The following is a 17,118-nucleotide window of genomic DNA, read 5'->3' as shown; positions in this document are numbered from 1 at the left end:
TCAATCTGAGGCCTTATCACACAAAACCCCGGTGGGAGGCAGAATCTCTCAACATCTGAAAGAATGGCCTCCTCCCCTTCTTGGATGATTTGTCGATCAGAGCGCGTTCTCCCGAACAAGCTCAGGAACATCTGTCGATCACCTGTCACTTCCTTCACAAACTGGGCTTCTCCCTCAATTTCAAGAAGTCTCACATGCAAAAAGCTCCAGTTTATCGCAGCAGTTTTGGATACTTCCTCAGGCAAAGCCTCGCCTCCCGAGGTGAGAGCTCTCCACATTCTGCAGATGTAACAAAGTTCCTGAATGCCCAGCATCTGCCGGCCTTCGATTTTCTGAGGTTGTTCGGCCTCATGGCATTCTGCATTTTTCTGGTGCCAGAGGCCAGATTGAGAACGAGATCCCTTAAATGGGCCCTCAAAACTCAGTGGTCCCAGTTCATGGGGAGTATGTTGGATCTTCTGCAAGTCCCGAGCGCAGTTGCTCAGGATCTACTATGGTGGGCTTGCAACAACAACATCCTCAAGGGAGAATCTTTTGGCAACCATGGCCGGATAACAGTAGTAACCGACGCCTCACTCACGGGGTGGGAGCCCACACCAACGATCTAACAATCAGCGGTCGTTGGTCTCCATCGGAGTCCAAACTACACATCAACCCATTGGAGCTGAGGGCAATCAGACTAGCACTGAAGGACTTCCTGCCCTCTGTACAGGGAAAGAATGTACTGATAATGATGGACAACACGGTGGCCATGGACTACCTCAACAAGAGAGGAGGCGTAGGGTCACTACCACTGTAGAGAGAGGCAATGCAGCTCTGGTTCTGGGCAATACAAAAGGAATCTCTCTATCAGCAGTTCACCTATCCGGAGAGCAGAACACAGCGGCAGACACTCTGAGCAGACAGAGCACAGTCTACCACGAGTGGGAGCTAGCTCAGGAAGTCCTTCTGGAGATCTTCGCCCTTTGGGGAACCCCTCAAGTGGATCTGTTCGCGACCACGGTAAACCGGGAGTGCGAACAGTACTGCTCAAGGGGAATTCCCTCCGAGAGCAGCTCTAGGAGACACGTTTGTGGTGCACTGGAAGTTTCCACTTCTGTACGCGTTTCCTCCAGTCCCCGTGATTCCTCAAGTAATCCGGAGTTTGAGAAAGTTCAGGAAAACCATGATCCTAATTGCCCTGGATTGGGCCAGGAGGACATGGTACCCGGACCTTCTGGACATGTCCATCTGCCCTCCAATACGTCTTCCGCAAAAAGAGGATCTTCTCTCGCAAGAGGAAGGTCGGGTTCTCCATCCAGAGGTCAAGACACTCAACCTTCATGAATGGTTTGAGATACAAGGATTGGGATCTTCAGGATGACGTAATGGAGATTTTGCTTTCGGCCAGAAGGCCAGCAACAAAATCTTTGTACCAGTGTCGTTGGAACAAATTCAGTAACTGGTGCAAAGATAAGGATGCAGACCCTTTTCAATGTGCACCCCAATAGTCCTCTCTTTCATATTGCATCTAGCCAATCCGGGGCTCCAGATCAGAACAATTAAAGGATATCTAGCTGTGCTGGCCATTTTCAAGCGCTCCTCGGAAGAGGTTTCTTACTTCAAAATTCCATTGATAATTCAATTCCTGAAAGGGCTTACTAACGCATACCCTCCAGTCCCCTTTCATGTCATGCTTGGGATTTAAATCTAGTACTTAAGTTTCTAACTTGTATACCTTTTTAGCCTCTGCACTCCTGTCTCTTGAGGCTTATAACATTGAAGACTGTCCTTCTTGTGGCCTTAACATCAGCCCGCAGGATTAGTGAACTACAGGCTCTCTCATGTAAACCTCCATACACTACTTTTCACAAAGAACAAAGTGCTTCTTAAGGTTAAACCATCTTTCTTACCAAAAGTAGCTTCTGACTTCCACTTGTCCCAAAAAATCATATTACCAACATTCTATCCTCATTTGGGCAAAGAAGAAGAGAGACTGCATAGACTGGACCCCAAAAGGGCTTTCAGTTTTACATTTCAATAATGTCAGAATTACGTCAAGATGACCAACTTTTTGTGGGTTATACAGGTCATAAATTAGGATTGGCAGTGACAAAACAAACAATATTGCACTGGATCATTCTGGCTATAATTGAGTGCTACAGATTGGCGGGAAAAGACCCACCAGATGGGCTGCAAGCCCATTCTGCTAGGGGGATGGCTACTTTTGCGGCTCTGACGAGGGGAGTCCCTGCAGCAGATATTTATTCAGTTGCAACATGGGCATCAATGCATACCTTCATCAAGCATTATTGCTTAGATGCCTCTTCCTCCAATGAGGGTTTATTTGCCAAGCTGGTACTTAATTCCGTCCATGAGAACAATAGCTAGTACTCCCACCTCCAAAATTACCACTGCTATGGGAGTCGATCATAAAATGAGGAATACGTAGGAGGACACAATCCATTAGAAGAACAAGGTACTTACCACCAACTGTAACGTTCTTTTGACTGGATGTTCTTTCCCACGTATTCCTCATCGACCCTCCTATCCTACCCTGCAGTACAGTTTACATTACTTACACTTTCCTCTCACGAAGAGTTTATCAGTCATGAGGCATGGCTGGGTGTTCCTCGAATATTTCCTCGAAAAAACAGAACTGAAGCCAACGGGCGCGGGACAAGATATTTATACTGATGACGTTGACACGGTATGGAGCCGTCGAGGGACATCGACGCCACGATCTCGTGCACAGTGCCCTCTGCCGAGAATTTATTTTTCCGAAGCAGCGAAGCTGGCAGGATATGAATATCATAAGATGAGGAATACGTGGGAGGAACAAATAGTCGAAAGAACGTTACAGTTGGTAAGTAACTTGTTCTTTTGGGGTATGACGCTCATTCATCACCCGAGAGAGAGAGAGAGAGAGAGAGAGAGAGAGAGAGAGAGAGAGAGAGAGAGAGAGAGAGAGATGAAATAAAACTACAAATAATAAGAATAGAAGAATGAAAAAATTAAAAAGAAAGAAAAAAGAAAAAAAACAGGCGTGTGCCGCTGCTGCACACCACCCTGGCATGGATCCCTTATTTTTTTCATTTTTTTCTTCAAAATGTGTTCTTCTGTTACTAGATCCTTATTGAGCTTTGCTTTGTCTCGGGTGCTCTTTGGACATCGGAGAGATGCACCCAATATTTTAACTCCTTCACACGGTCGGCAAGAGGAGTACAGAACACCACTTCATAGGGTCCTTGAAATCTTGGATTGTTCCATCTACACACAGAATGTTTCACGTAGATCAGCTCCCTAGGTAATAATGGTCCAGTTGTGACAGATATATTTGCAGTTACTGTCCCTTCCAGAGTGTTCTGTCCTTTGCTCCTGGGTGGCGCAATCTGTCGAGAGATATATCTGATAGCGCGTGTAGTGCTGTTAAATATTCCCTAAATTCTTCTCCTAGTACTGTCGCTGCTTGATGCGCATCCGACGCTTTCCTCACAGGGGCTATGGGGGACTGCATGCACCTGCCTGTGACTATTTCATGTGGTGTCAAATGGTGGTCCTTACTAGGCTGTGTGTGTAAACTGAAGAGGGCCAAGGACAAACAGTGCACCCAGTTTTTCTCCAACGTGGAACAAAATTTTGACAGTTTACTCTTCAAAAGCCCATTGATCCTCTCCACAGTGCCATTTGCCTGAGGATGGTAAATTGAGCTCATTCAATGTTTTATGCCCAATAGCACTGTGACATGCTGAAATAGTGTATTAAAGAAATGTGTGCCATTATCTGTTCTCAATACTTCGCACACGCCCCATCGTGGAGACAACTGACTAGGAACCGTGCTGCACACTTTGCTTCTGAGTGTGCACATGGTCCTGCCTCCAAACACCTTGAAAAGGGGCAAACCACCACAATAAAGTATCTACATCCATTGCACCTGCCCCCCATATCTGCATAATCTATATGCAGTTCATGGAGTGGCCCTATAGGGTGAGTAATGTACCTCTCAATGTCTGCAATGTCATCGCTGTGCTGAAACTGTGGCATGTCAGACAATGTGTTGCTTTTTTTAAATGCTCTCCTGGAGGTTTGGCACAAACCAGTCCTCCTGAATATCTGCCACAATATGTTGTTTGGAGCTGAGGGATGGGAAATGGAGTTGCTCAAATGACGCAGAGTAATTCTTGGGGCATCACCACCTTCCCAGAGCTCTGCTGTCTCCACAATAGATCAGTGGGAGACTGTTCGCATCCCCTCCGCAACCATAGCTCCTTTTCCCCCTCTAGCGCTTTCCCTTGCAACTCTATAATCTGTGATATAGGCAATGCTGTGTGTGGAACTGTGGTCTTGCCCTCTGCAGGGGTGGTCACTGTACATTCTGTTAACATTGTATCTGGGAGATAGGCTGCCAACCTGGCTGCCAACCTGGTTGCCTGGTCTGCAGCCGCGTTGCCCTCAGAGATTTCATCAGTGGCATTAGTATGGGCAGCGCATTTGATGACTGCCACAGCAGATGGCCATAATAAGGCTTCAATCAATTCTTCCAACAGCCTTGCATGCTGCACTGGAGAGCCATCTGCCCTCCGAAACCCTCTCCTCTTCCACCGAGACAGACCCTCATGCACTGTTATCGTGACATATGCTGAGTGAGTAGATGGTGACACACTGCCCTTGAGACGCTCTCAATGCCTCAATGAGAGAGACAAGTTCCGCTGCCGGAGCTGAATAATGCATAGGTAATTTCTTCATGATCATAACTTCTTACTCCCTTCCCCCTTTACTGCGTACCACGGCTGCCCCTGTGTGTCTCGTCTCCAGGTCAATTGCTGATGACCCATCAACATATAGTGTCTCTCCTTCTGTTAATGCACTGTCTCTAGCTTCAGATTTACCCTCCTCATCACCCTCGTATGTAGCACAGTCATGCATTTCCAGGTCATCATCAGTGGATGCCTCTGTCAAAAATGTGGCAGGATTCACCGTCCTACATCTGACTATATGAATAGGAGGTTTTGATATTATAATCTCATATGCAGAAGATCTCTGAGTTGTCAAAGTCGATTTAGATATTTCCAAAATGGCGAATAATGAATGTTCCACTAACAAGGTAACAGAGCACCCCATGATAATCGTGGAACTTTTCTTTATCGCAAATGGAGCCGCTACAAGTACTTGTTCTTAAGCAAACTGTTCCTGCATGACTGAATCGAGCGTCCCACTATAATAGGCCAATGGCTTGTAGCCCATTGTGCTCTTTTGGGTCAATACTGCTGTCATCAGCTGTCCATCAGAGAGGGAAAATAAATAAAACTCCCGTTTCTAATACAGAGTTGCTAAAACAGGGGCCGTGCAAATAGCTTCTTTCAGGTCCTCAAATTGTCTGGTCATTTCTTCAGTCCATTCTAATTTACCATGTTTTGCTTTCTGTCCCTCTCTGAGACTTTGTAGCAGCGGCCTTGTGTAGGCTGCGCAGTCTAGGATCCATGCCCTACAATAATTACATAAGCCCAAAAACTGCTGCATTTCTTTGACAGAACTGGGCCTAGCGGTGGTGCATACTGCTGCCTCCCTATCTGGCAATATTATTTTCCCATTTGCAGAAATTAGCTGACCCAAGTATACTACCTCCTGTTGGCAGTATTGTAGCTTTTTATCTGCCTTGTACCCTTTGTTAGCCAGAAATTGCAACAGAATCCCCCCTGCACTGTTGTTCATTTTCACTACATACCAGCAGATCATCCACATACTGGATGATTGTGCTAGGCACCTGAATATTTCCCAAGTCAGCATGCAGTACTCTATTGAAAATACTTGGGCTTTCACAGTACCCTTGAGGTAATCTTGTGTGCTCAAAGCGCTGTTGACCATGTCAAAATGTAGAGAGACCATGAACCAGGGCGAAGGGGGATTGAGAAAAATGCATTCTTTAGATCCACCACTGTGAAGTATGTCTCTGTCTTGGGTATGCTACATAGGTTTGTTGCCGGATTTGGGACTACTGGAAACTCATTCTGCACCACGTCATTAAGAGGAAGTAGATCCTGGATCATCCTTCAACTACCCCCTGTTGCTTCCTTGACTGGGTATAAGGCTGTATTACACGCAGACGTGGATGGCACAATGATCCCTTGCTCTAATAAAGCCTGACTAGTGTCTTTTATCCCTTTATCCTTGACAACGGGTACTGCCGCACCCTCGGGAGTACTGCTCCTGACTTCAATGAAATCTGTACTATGGTCACATCTCTCAGTAACCCAACATCATGTGGATTAACAGTCCATAATTGTGGGGGAACATATCGCATGTCCTCATCAAAAAATAAAGACGGGTCACCACTGCCATCACAGGGCACTGTACCTTCCTATACTGCACCATGATATCACAAGGGATGCAGATTTCCAAAATGATCTCCCCATTTTGCTCAAATAACTCCTCATCTGACATTTCTTTCAATTGTACTGTCGGGTCTATACATAATACTCTGCGCCATTCGCACCCATCTTGGTCTGCTCCAATCAGGACTACTCTTTTTTCTGACACTACCAGTCCCTGCAAATCCAATGACAATATTGTTCCTGCCACCAACCCGGGTGGCACCATGGGTCGGAAAATAAAATTTGTGGGCACTCGCCAATATTTTGTCGCAATTTGAGGCACTGCTTTTGCTAATACCTTGATAACGTAGACAAATATGTCTGGGATCACAGGAACCCCACAGACTACTGCCTTCCTTGCCATTGCATTGATTATTACCATTGCTCGAGCCACACACATCCCTGGAGTGGAACATGCTACCCCTTGATCTGTGAATGATATAGTTATATTTAGTTTTCTGAGCAGATCCCTTCCCAACAAGTTAACAAGGGGGCTCGTACTACCTTTCCTCCCACTTTTAAATCCAGCTCCTCAGTGAATGGAACTGTAGAAATAGCCCCAGAAAATCCCTGCGTGTCAAGCGTTTTACCTGATAATGGAAAATTCCCCTCCATGATGCATGATTTAGTTGCACCTGAATCTACCATAAATATAAATTGCTTGTTTCCTATTTCTGCCTCCACCAAGGGCTCCTCTTCAGGGTGTGCAGTTGTCAATAGGATTGGACACGCAAGTGTTCTTTGTGGACTGTCCTAGTCATAATATGCATTTGTCCCGGGGAATGAAAGAGGGCCGCCCCCGCCATTGTAACCCCTTGGAATGGGGCCCCTGTTCACCCTGCCATCCAGTTAAACTGTGTTACCTCACCCTGATGTAGATGTTGCTCACATTGCCCTTGCCTGTCAGCCCCATAAGGAAATAGATTTTGACCCTGTCGCCCAAGTTGCTGTTGTCCCATTCCATGAGGCCCTTGGAGTCCCTGTCCTGAAGGTAATGACCCATAATTGAATCCCAACCCAGGCCTGTTCCTGCATTCTCTTGTGAAATGCACCCATCTCCCGCAATACCAGCACTGTAATGTTCCCAATCCTCCTCCACGGGGCCCTACCCCCCCCAAAGCCTCCTTCTCTTGCACCTCAAAATCCTCCTCTTCCCCTTGGTGCTCCTTCATACTGCCATTGTGGGTTGCAATACCGTCCCCCCAAACCCATTGTCCCTGTCCTCCTTCACCCCATAGTGCCGCAATTGTGGCATTCACAATTTGTTGAGTGTCTCCTGTCCTTTCCCCCTGAACCAGTGTCATCACTGGTGGTTGGGTGACAACCTTATTTAGTTTCTTTTCCACTAGTTTTGCCTCATCCGTTTGCCGCTTCTGTCCTGTCTCCGTCCCGCTCCTTGATTCTCTTACAATGATGGACTATTATACTTTGTATTTCTGCCCACCATTTGACTTCAATTCCAACAATTTTATCTAGTGCCTTCTGGACCTCTTTTGGTAGTCCCCTCTTTACCATAAAATAGAAAAATGGTACTGAATGGCCCCATTGTCCTCCTGTCTCAACTCTCCACATTTCCTGTAACTTAAGAATAAACCTAACTTGGTCCTCATCATCACCCATTGTGCACTGCATTAAAGAATGTAAGTCAGGGGTATCTGGGTACTTCATTTGTAGGGCATCCCATACCCTAACCTCATTAAAAGCTGCCCCATCATGTTCATTATCTGCAAGATTTACCCCAGGGTTCCCAGCCCTTACCCATATGTCCCTAGCCTGGTCCCAAACTATGGCGACCAGTAAACTCTTCAATACTCCTAGTGCTAAAGGCACCCCTGCGGTTTGCTTTTCAAATTCATAAATCCATTTACTGGCGCTGGCTGTAAGCTGGGGGAGAGCTTTAATCAAATTATTTTTGTCCATTTGAGGCCTTATGTGTAAGAGGCATCTGCCTATCTATTTTGTTATTCTTCTGATCTTGTACTACCACCATTAAATCTGGTCTATTTCTTGGTCTATCGTCCCTCACTGCCTCCTGTGGCGGGGACGGGTTTCTCGCCGCCTCTTCTCCTTGATCTCCTTCTTGCCCTGCCTTTTCATTATTTCTACCACCTTGATCTTCATTTTCCCTTACTTGTTCTACTTGTTGTGCCAGGACCGTCCATATCCTCTCCCCATCATCTTTTTCAACATAAACATTTCTTATTGCCCCATGGTTGAATCTAAATAAAAAATCTCCTGACTTACAATCCCCTATTTTCTGTACCGGTACCCTTATTTCTGGTGATGCTTCTTCAGGTTCTTGTAACCTGACTAACCCTTCCCACAACGCTCTTAACTCGTTGTCTATGTCTACCTGTGGACCCTCTGGGTACACCAATGCTACGGGCATGTCAGGGCTTGTGGGTGGGTTATATGGAGGTGGAGGTGCAAAAACTCTTGATTCCCCTACCCCCCCTAGTTGCTATTCCTGTTGTTGACACTCTCTACTACTGGAGGCTTATAGACCGGGTTTTTATACCCTACTGCAGGTTTAGGGCGTTACAGGGTATATCCCTTTACATTGGATCTCTTTTTCACCTTTCTGATCTTCCATATCCTCAAATAATTGCTAGAGATCTAGAATCTCTTTTCTTTTTTGGAATTTCCTGCATTTATATTTTGCTGCTAAAAAGATGGACATTTTTTCTAGCATCTTTTTGTTATGGGAGCCCTGCTCTGGCCAGGAGCAGGACATCCCCCCCTTCCTTTGTTTCTACTGTCCATTGTTTATGGATCATATTTATTCTGTCACAATACAATGGCAGGACCCTATGCATGTGTTTTATTGGGTATCTGGTCATTGCATCTAATGCCATTTCATCTAATGGCATTCCATCGAAATTTTTCCATCTAAAAAATTTCCATCCAATGCATATTTTTGGGGGGGGTAAAGGGTTAAAAAAATGCATTCGATTCACATTTTTTAGATTGAAAAAATGTGATGCAAATGCATGTCGATGCAAGGACCATAAACCGTTTTATTGGGGTTTCTTACTCCATAATGTTGTGCGCATCCCTAATGCTTCACTTAGACCCTATTGCGATGCTGCATGTGCTTCGAAAATACAGATCAACCCACCTTTTACCCCACCCCCCCTTACTTTTTCTCACTTTGATTTCCCCCAAACCGCGACTCATTCACCTTCCTACCTTTTTTACCACAAAAGACAGCAGGAGAAAATATACAAAAATAATTGACTAAAATCCAGACCCATTCCTTACCAAGCCACTACTGCTTTTCCTTATATCCTTTGTAATACCACCTTCCCAGCATTTTTAAATGTGATGAGGATCCCATTGCTTCTATCGTCATAGAAGAATAATGCGTGCTACTACCTTCTCAACATATTATGGCTGAGGATCCCTTACTTCCCAGTCCTTTTAAGCTGAGGTTCACTTCTTCCATTATAAAAAGTAGGAAAACTGAAGTCTGTGACAATTTCAATACTTAATAAAATCCTATCCAATCTACTCCATTGACCTCGTACTTCATCCACATCACCATACTTATCATTCATACATGCATGTCCCCTTGTTATCTCTTGCAAGAGTATACTCACATGTATTCACTAGAGTATCCTCCATTACGAAGCTGGCCTGTCTTTCTCTCTGGAGCCACGCCCTGCTTCAGTGAGCAGAGAGGATTTCTTTTAAAATGGCTCCTACTAAAACCACTTTTTTGATTTGGGGGACCACTCTCTGCAGATGGGCGTGTCTCCTTCCTGATGACTAGGCCTCGGCATCACAAAGTACAGGGGAAGACTGAGGTCACATGGGGGTCACCACTGAAAGGGAGTCCCTGTAAGGGTACCCCTAATTCTAAGTATGTACCTTAATTATGCTCACACCAGCCAGAATGAATGCACCCCTCTAGGGAATTAAGGCCAACAGTCTATCTTGCAAAAGATAACAAATTTAATCTGTACAGAATGAGGATGTGCAAAGAACTCTGCTCCCGAGCGGTATATTCTGTCCCTCAACCTCTCCCATGTCCTGCAGACTCATGCCAGGCGGGGGGCTTAAATATTCCTGAGTTGGTCACCGGATCCTGGCATGGCTCCGTCCAAAACGGTCATCCTGCACTTACAAGGGGTGCTGCAATCTTCCTTCTTGCATGGCCGGGGTACCATTTGAGCCAGGCTACTTAATATAATGCTAGTCTATGCAAAAATATTTTGTCACATTAATTTTTCATCATTTTGTTATATTATGAACATTTATGTATAAACACACCTTCCCGCCATAATCTCCACACTTCACCCATTATTCTTTTATTTTTGTCTGATCAAGTAATCCCCTTAAAACCTTGCTTAAACATAATTTTGCATTGTGTGCATGAGCCTCAGACTACCTGGGTTTTTTGATGTACAGGAAACAACTGCTAAGTTACGTGCTGGCCAGCGCTAGCAGAGCGCCACAGTGGTGCCTGTAGTCTATTTTTTAGCACAGGCTGTGTTCTTTCCGGGAAGGGAGTATTTTTGAGTCATGTGCTACGAACTGCATAAGCTTTATCATTTACAAATTCATTCAGCTAATGCACCTTATATTCAATTAACTGTCTTCTATTACTGCCCCCCTCTCCCTGGTCTTTTGTGGTGCCTAGAAATAGTAACCGAAGTCTTGCCCAAAAACATTTAACAGAAGTCTTGCCCAATTCTAAAGCACTTGGAAATGAAGAAAGGCGCTAGCTCCTTTCTAACAGTTATAAGCCATCCAAAAACTGCTTTTCACCAACCCTGTAATGCACAAATAAGGATAGATGCCCCCGAACATCCAAGACGTTTGCAGACATTACAGGAATGCCCAGACTGTTCGAGGACATCGGAGAAGAAACACAGCCGTTTTTTTGGCTTTTTAGGGCCATATCCCATCCCATCCTCATCACCCATCATCTCCCCGAAGATTGTTTGTTAAGTTTGACAAGTGTCATTTTGTGTTTTTGAATATGCTTTTACCGCGATGTTTGCAGACACCGGCGGATGTCCGCGAATCCAACATGGCAGGCGGTTCCAAAAATCAGACGCACTTCGCGCTAATCACCATCCAATCAGCGGGCGTCCAATTAGCCCAGGGGCTGACGTGAGGTCCGCGGCCGAACAGAGAAGTGAGCCCACGGATCAAACCCAGATATTACTAATTGTGTACCTACACTTCGGTCTTTTTAAAAAACAAACTACTGCACAAATTTACACTGAATTGACAAAAGCAAGGTTTCGGGACCAAGCCACCGCTCCTACTGCAACTTTGGTGAAGATCCATTGAACAGTTTGGAAAAACACACATTTTCGGATCCCCCTATAACTTTGCCCTCCCCCACCCCCCTTGACAAAACCTCACCAAACTTTGCAGGATCGAGATGATGGGGCCATATACTTCTTTTGCAAAGTTTTGTGTGGTTTCGTCCGGGGGGGGTTAAAAGCCGCACAAAAAGTGCTCTTCCTATGGGTTGAGAAACGTAACCATAACTACACGGCCGCTACCACAGGCCCTGTAATATATTGGTCTACTGTGCAACATTTGTTTACATTAGGTGCATCATTGTTTGATGGGCACATTCATGAGTTCCTGCAGAGCAATGCGTACCTCACATCTGAAAAATGTGATTTTTCTATGTGTACCATTATATAACTGCCCCTGAATCTTATGACTTTTTATTTAGATTCTCACAAAAACGTAGTTGAAAAATGCTCATGTCAACTCATTTCTTAAACAAATTTCCTTGGAGAGACAATCCACCCAAATGTCACTGGGTGGGGTTGGGGGCTCACTCACATTCATGTGTGCACAACAATAGGTTAAGCTTAGTTTCCCATTAATGTTGGAAAAGCACATTTTTGGTATTAGAAAACAGATTTTACAAACGTGATATGTCCTCTTTTGCATACCCCAAGAAGGACACTATTTACCTTTATGGTCAAGTAAATTGGAGCCTCCTGTCGAGAGATACATGACTTGACTTAGGTCAAGGGGCTCTTGGTAGCTGCAGTGACCACAGCGGAGAGCAGTTGGCAAGTGCACTGACAAAAGTGGTTAAGTGTTTCCTCTTCACAACAAGATGGCTGTCTGTATATAAACAAGAAAGCATGTTGCATACACTGAAACGTGTTTGGGTATGTAGTATCTCCTACTGAATATTTTGTCTATGTTCCTTGGCACTGATTGACCGATCGACAATGATTTCAGAATTTTGGCTGTGACCTCAGATGGGTATTTGCAGGACATTGGCCATTCTGCCTTACAATTCCGGCCATTATAACGGGTCATCAGAGCTGAAGGAGCAGCGTCACAAAACAAATGTGCCTTTTCCTAAAGATTATTTTTAAAGTTTGAGAGGTCATTATCAGCATAAGGCTTCATAGAGAAAAAGTGCCTTAGCCTTTTGATGCTTAGGTCTTGCACAGCAAGAACATTATGCAGAACTTTTCATATGAAACTGTCCGGGTCTGGCCGTGGGAGCTTCTTTAGGCAACTAGAAATGTTGAAGCACTGCTTTATGGAGCAAGCACTATGCTATAGCATAGTTGAGGGTCCACCGTACAAACATGCCTCTAGGACAGAGCAAAGCTTAATCAACATCATCCTGGCCCAGAGTTGAGAGGAAGGGAGACGCAACATTCGGTTGTGGGATAACCAACATCTATTCCTCAGTTCACTCCATATCTGCATAACTGGGCATTGCAAGGGGAGTGTCAGGAAATAGGTGGCAGTGCAAATGTTGGTGAATAGACACAGTCAAAACGGCATGGGTAGTTACACACAATGTCAAATGCATTTCCCACATTTATCTGCACGACTTACCAACACCTGAATGATTTAAACTCGAGTAACCGCGGGAAAAGGTACAGATTGGCATAACACTAACAGCATGACTGAGGAAAATGACAACATTTACTGGAATAACCGCCCTCATGTGAAAAAAAGTGGATAAAGTTATTTTTTTTGTAATCCTCATTTTTTGTAATCCTACGCTCCATGAATTTCGTCCTACTACACCTGCAGTTTGACATTTTAAACAAATCAGGCACATTATTTTATGTGACTACCTTGTCCAGTCATACATTTTGATCGCAAGTACGGGTAACTGCCGCATGACACATTAATTATGTGATTTCTTTTATCTTTGTGAATCAGCCTCTACAACTTTTAATGTTTTGAACTTTGCTCCGTCGCGGCTTCAAGGTACCAATGCTCTTTCGAGTTCCTAAATGTACTTTTAATTCCTTTGGTGCATTGTGATTAGAGCAGTGCAGACATTGCCGGTTGGCATCTTCGTAGTTTTGCTTATGCATAATGGTATGTGCAACCTATCACTTAATGAGAAAATGGCCAACATTTGAAATTATAATTATGCTTTCTCGTACATACATCGTGTAGCTTTACCTGTGAAATTTGTGAGATTTCAGCAACATAAACACGTCGATCATCATTAACTTTGTAGTATGCCTGATAAAAGACAGGATGAAAAAATTAAAAAAATACATTTTCATGTATTTTCTTATTTAGTTTATATGTGTGTGTACACATATATATTTAATATATACTCATTAATACAATTAGACATGCATAAAATTACAAAATACAAATAGCATGGAAAAATATTCAATGTACAAAACACAATCTTAAATACAGTGAACTTTAACATGTTTTTTAAATAAAACACAAAATACAATTGAATAATTATATCAATGTTTCAGAAAGACTTCATTATCATGCCATATTTGTAAAATCGATTTTCCCATCAGACTATTATGATAAAATGAATCATAATTCCGCCAATCATTTATGCTCACAAATATGTATAAATCAATCCATACATCCCATGCATATATGCCATTTAGAAAACAGGTAATTCTAATCTAATCTCAACTGTACTGCACCTATGCCTTTGTCCAGTGATTTTCTAAATAATATATTCCTTGTAGTCTGGTGTCAGTCACACCCCACACAGCAATTAATGCAACGCACACTTCACTCGACGCGCCTTTCAGGAATGAAATCCATCTATGAATCCGTTTGACCGTCTACACAGTTTTCTGAAACCGTTCCCCGTTTTTCTCCAACAAACAGCACTTTATAAATAGATGATACAATGTTTCCACTTACCCACCTTATTAGCATAATATCCAAAAATGTGACTAACAGGCAATTTCACTCCATAGACCATTTACCTCATAGGTGGGGAGCAAATGGAACCGATTTTTCATATACATAAGTCGCTTATTTTGGCATAGTATTAAGCATACATATGGAAGTACACCCCCCGCACCCTATAGCTAGGAATTTGCAGATAATCATCCAGGTACCATTTTCAATTCTCCAAAGGTCAGCTGTCTTACTTGATTATATATACTTTGCCTCATTGCCTCTCATTTTAGTTTCTCATCCACCAAAATCCCTTGGAATTGACCAACATGCATACCGAAAAGCAACATTTTCAATGTATTATGCGTGACAAACTCACTGTGGCCCCAGGAAGCAAGACAGACTGTGGAACATTGGGGGTCTGGTGAATCCACCCACTTCATGATGCGTCTACTGGAGGCCCTTCACGACCGTGCCACTCGAACACTAGGGGGCGCCTATTGAGGACTAACTGGGATTCAAACGTCATCACCTTAATTCGCCCTAGACAGTCCCCATTCATATGTATGACTTTACAGTCCCATTGCAAGACTTTGTTACTTCCCAATTTTATTTCACAAATTACATATCCAATAACGCACCATTTGGCTGTTTTCATTACCCGACTACTGTGAGGAGCCAGCAATGAGAGCCAGATGCAAGGTTGTCATATTTTGGCCAAAGACTTTTATTAAATGAAAATGCGTTTGGAAAATGCCTCTCTCACCCTATTTCTAAAAGAGGTGTTTCCCTACCTTAAAAGCAAAACTAAGGATCCGTCTGTGTCAGGATGTCAATAACAGAAAAGCCGTCCTTGTGTCCAAAACATGCTATCCTGACCCTCACACTATAAACAAAACAATAAAAAGTGCAAGGAAATGTCTTCAACCTGATGTTGGCAAAAAAATGTTCACAACTAAAAATAAGAATTAAGAATAGCTCCAACAGAAATGTTCTCCAAGGTGAAAGACCTTGGACGCAGAGGGTAGTTCCCTTCTCCCGCATTCTTAAAATGGGCTGGCAATATCTCTTTTGCTAACAGTTCCTTTGTGTCTCTCCTTGGTTCACAAAGTTCCAGTTTAGGCAACAAGTTCTGTAATAGTCTTTCTTTAGCGCAAGTTTCTTCTGTAGCAATCTTTCTGGTAGTTTTACAAATTGCCTGGTATACTCCCCTGCCAGGGCTCTTTACGCAATTCCAACTTCCTGGTATACTCTACTGCTAGGATTCTTTATTCAATTCCAACTGCCTGGTGTACTCTCCTCTCAGGACTTCTGTGTTTCAACTGCCTGGTATCCTTCTCTTGCCAGGACTTCCTATGTGTTCCACTTGCCTGGTACCGTTCTCTTGCCAGGACTTCATATGCGTTTCATAGCTCCACTGTATCGCCAAAACTGTATATACCGTGGTACACTTAGTATCTCTGTCTGCAGTAATATTTGTTCAAACTTTGCCCTGCGCTTGCATCTCATGCATTTGTATCTCGTTGTGCCTTGACTCTGTACTTTGCCTTTTCTACATTCAAATAAACTTCTTGTACTTTCTGTATCAGTACTTTTAAAACATTGAGAAATTTTGTTGGCTCGGTCGCTGTAACTCCCTGGGGTCCCCACTTGCTACGGGCCAACTCACCGGTTCTCTCCAGCATCTCCAGTCCTCCTCGTGCTTCTGCGGCATGGCTCTGCATTCGCTTCCCACTCTGGGTGCTGCAGATGTCCTTCCAGCTTCCCTCAGAGCTCCGCAGTCACACACCTGCATCCCTTCTGCTCCCGGTCCGGAGAACACTGCGTCTTCGAGCTGCCGAGCGCCGAGGAAATCTCTCATGGCTCCCGGCATCTCCACAGCACTTCCTGCTCTCGCTCTGGTCTGCTTCTTCGGCAAATGCCTTTGCTCCGCCACACCGGTATGTGTCTCCTGCACTCAAAAGCCTTCTCAATGGAGCCGATGTCTTCTCCTGCACTGCCACACTCAGTAATTGGGTTGACATCTTTAAATGTCCCATGCACAGGTAATTCAGAAAAATAACTAGACTGCATGTTGTACTTCGAGCTCTTGATGCCTTGTACAAACTCCTTCATCCTCCTCGCCTCGGTACTTGGATGATTCTGGGACTTTGACTCCATGGGTTACACTGGACACATGGTGTTTAAACAGTTCTTCTTAGTGATTTTACATAAAGGTACCTTAGAAGCAAAACGTCTTGTGTTGGAGCTTTGTGTTTAGGTCATAGGTGGGGGTTTGCTCATAAAAAGATGAAGTGGTTTCTTTACTTTCTGTAAAAGGGGGAATCAATACCTGGCAATATGCCATAAAGGCTTTGGGCATTAGAGGGTCTTCCTCATGGGAAAGTGGGGATATCACATCTTGTCCAATGAAGTCATGACATTTCCCCGGTAGTTGCCTCCTCCCATGTGATCCTCACTCATATAGACGCCCTAAGGGTCAGGATCTGGTCACGGCTGCCGTCCCCTGGCCACATGGGAGGACGTCACCGCCGGGAATCCGTAATGATGCCATTGGATTCATCACACTACTCCTATGGAACAGTCTGACAGCTGCATTCCCAAGAGGCCCTATAGGTCAGTGCTGCATGTACTTTCCCAGGTCCAG

At 44.2% G+C, this 17,118-nt stretch overlaps 1 protein-coding gene across 3 annotated transcripts in view; it reads right to left on the bottom strand.

Annotated features, from left to right (window-relative positions):
* CCDC169 (coiled-coil domain containing 169) overlaps nucleotides 1-17,118 on the bottom strand; it is a 474,842-nt gene that overhangs the window by 150,508 nt on the left and 307,216 nt on the right. For 2 of the 3 annotated variants that reach the window (XM_069640296.1, XM_069640294.1), the window contains exon 6: nucleotides 13,770-13,832. The exons of the other annotated variant lie outside the window; for it this stretch is intronic. In XM_069640296.1, coding sequence (XP_069496397.1) covers nucleotides 13,770-13,832 — 63 coding nt within the window. The remainder of the gene's footprint in view (nucleotides 1-13,769; nucleotides 13,833-17,118) is intronic. 3 annotated transcript variants of the gene reach the window in all.

This window comes from Ambystoma mexicanum, chromosome 7q, assembly GCF_040938575.1.
Source record: "Ambystoma mexicanum isolate Mex_15411 chromosome 7q, UKY_AmexF1_1, whole genome shotgun sequence".
Classification (NCBI taxonomy): Eukaryota; Metazoa; Chordata; class Amphibia; order Caudata; family Ambystomatidae; genus Ambystoma; species Ambystoma mexicanum.
The sequence above is the reverse complement of the archived record's forward strand: the minus strand, read 5'-3'. Positions and strand labels throughout refer to the sequence as shown.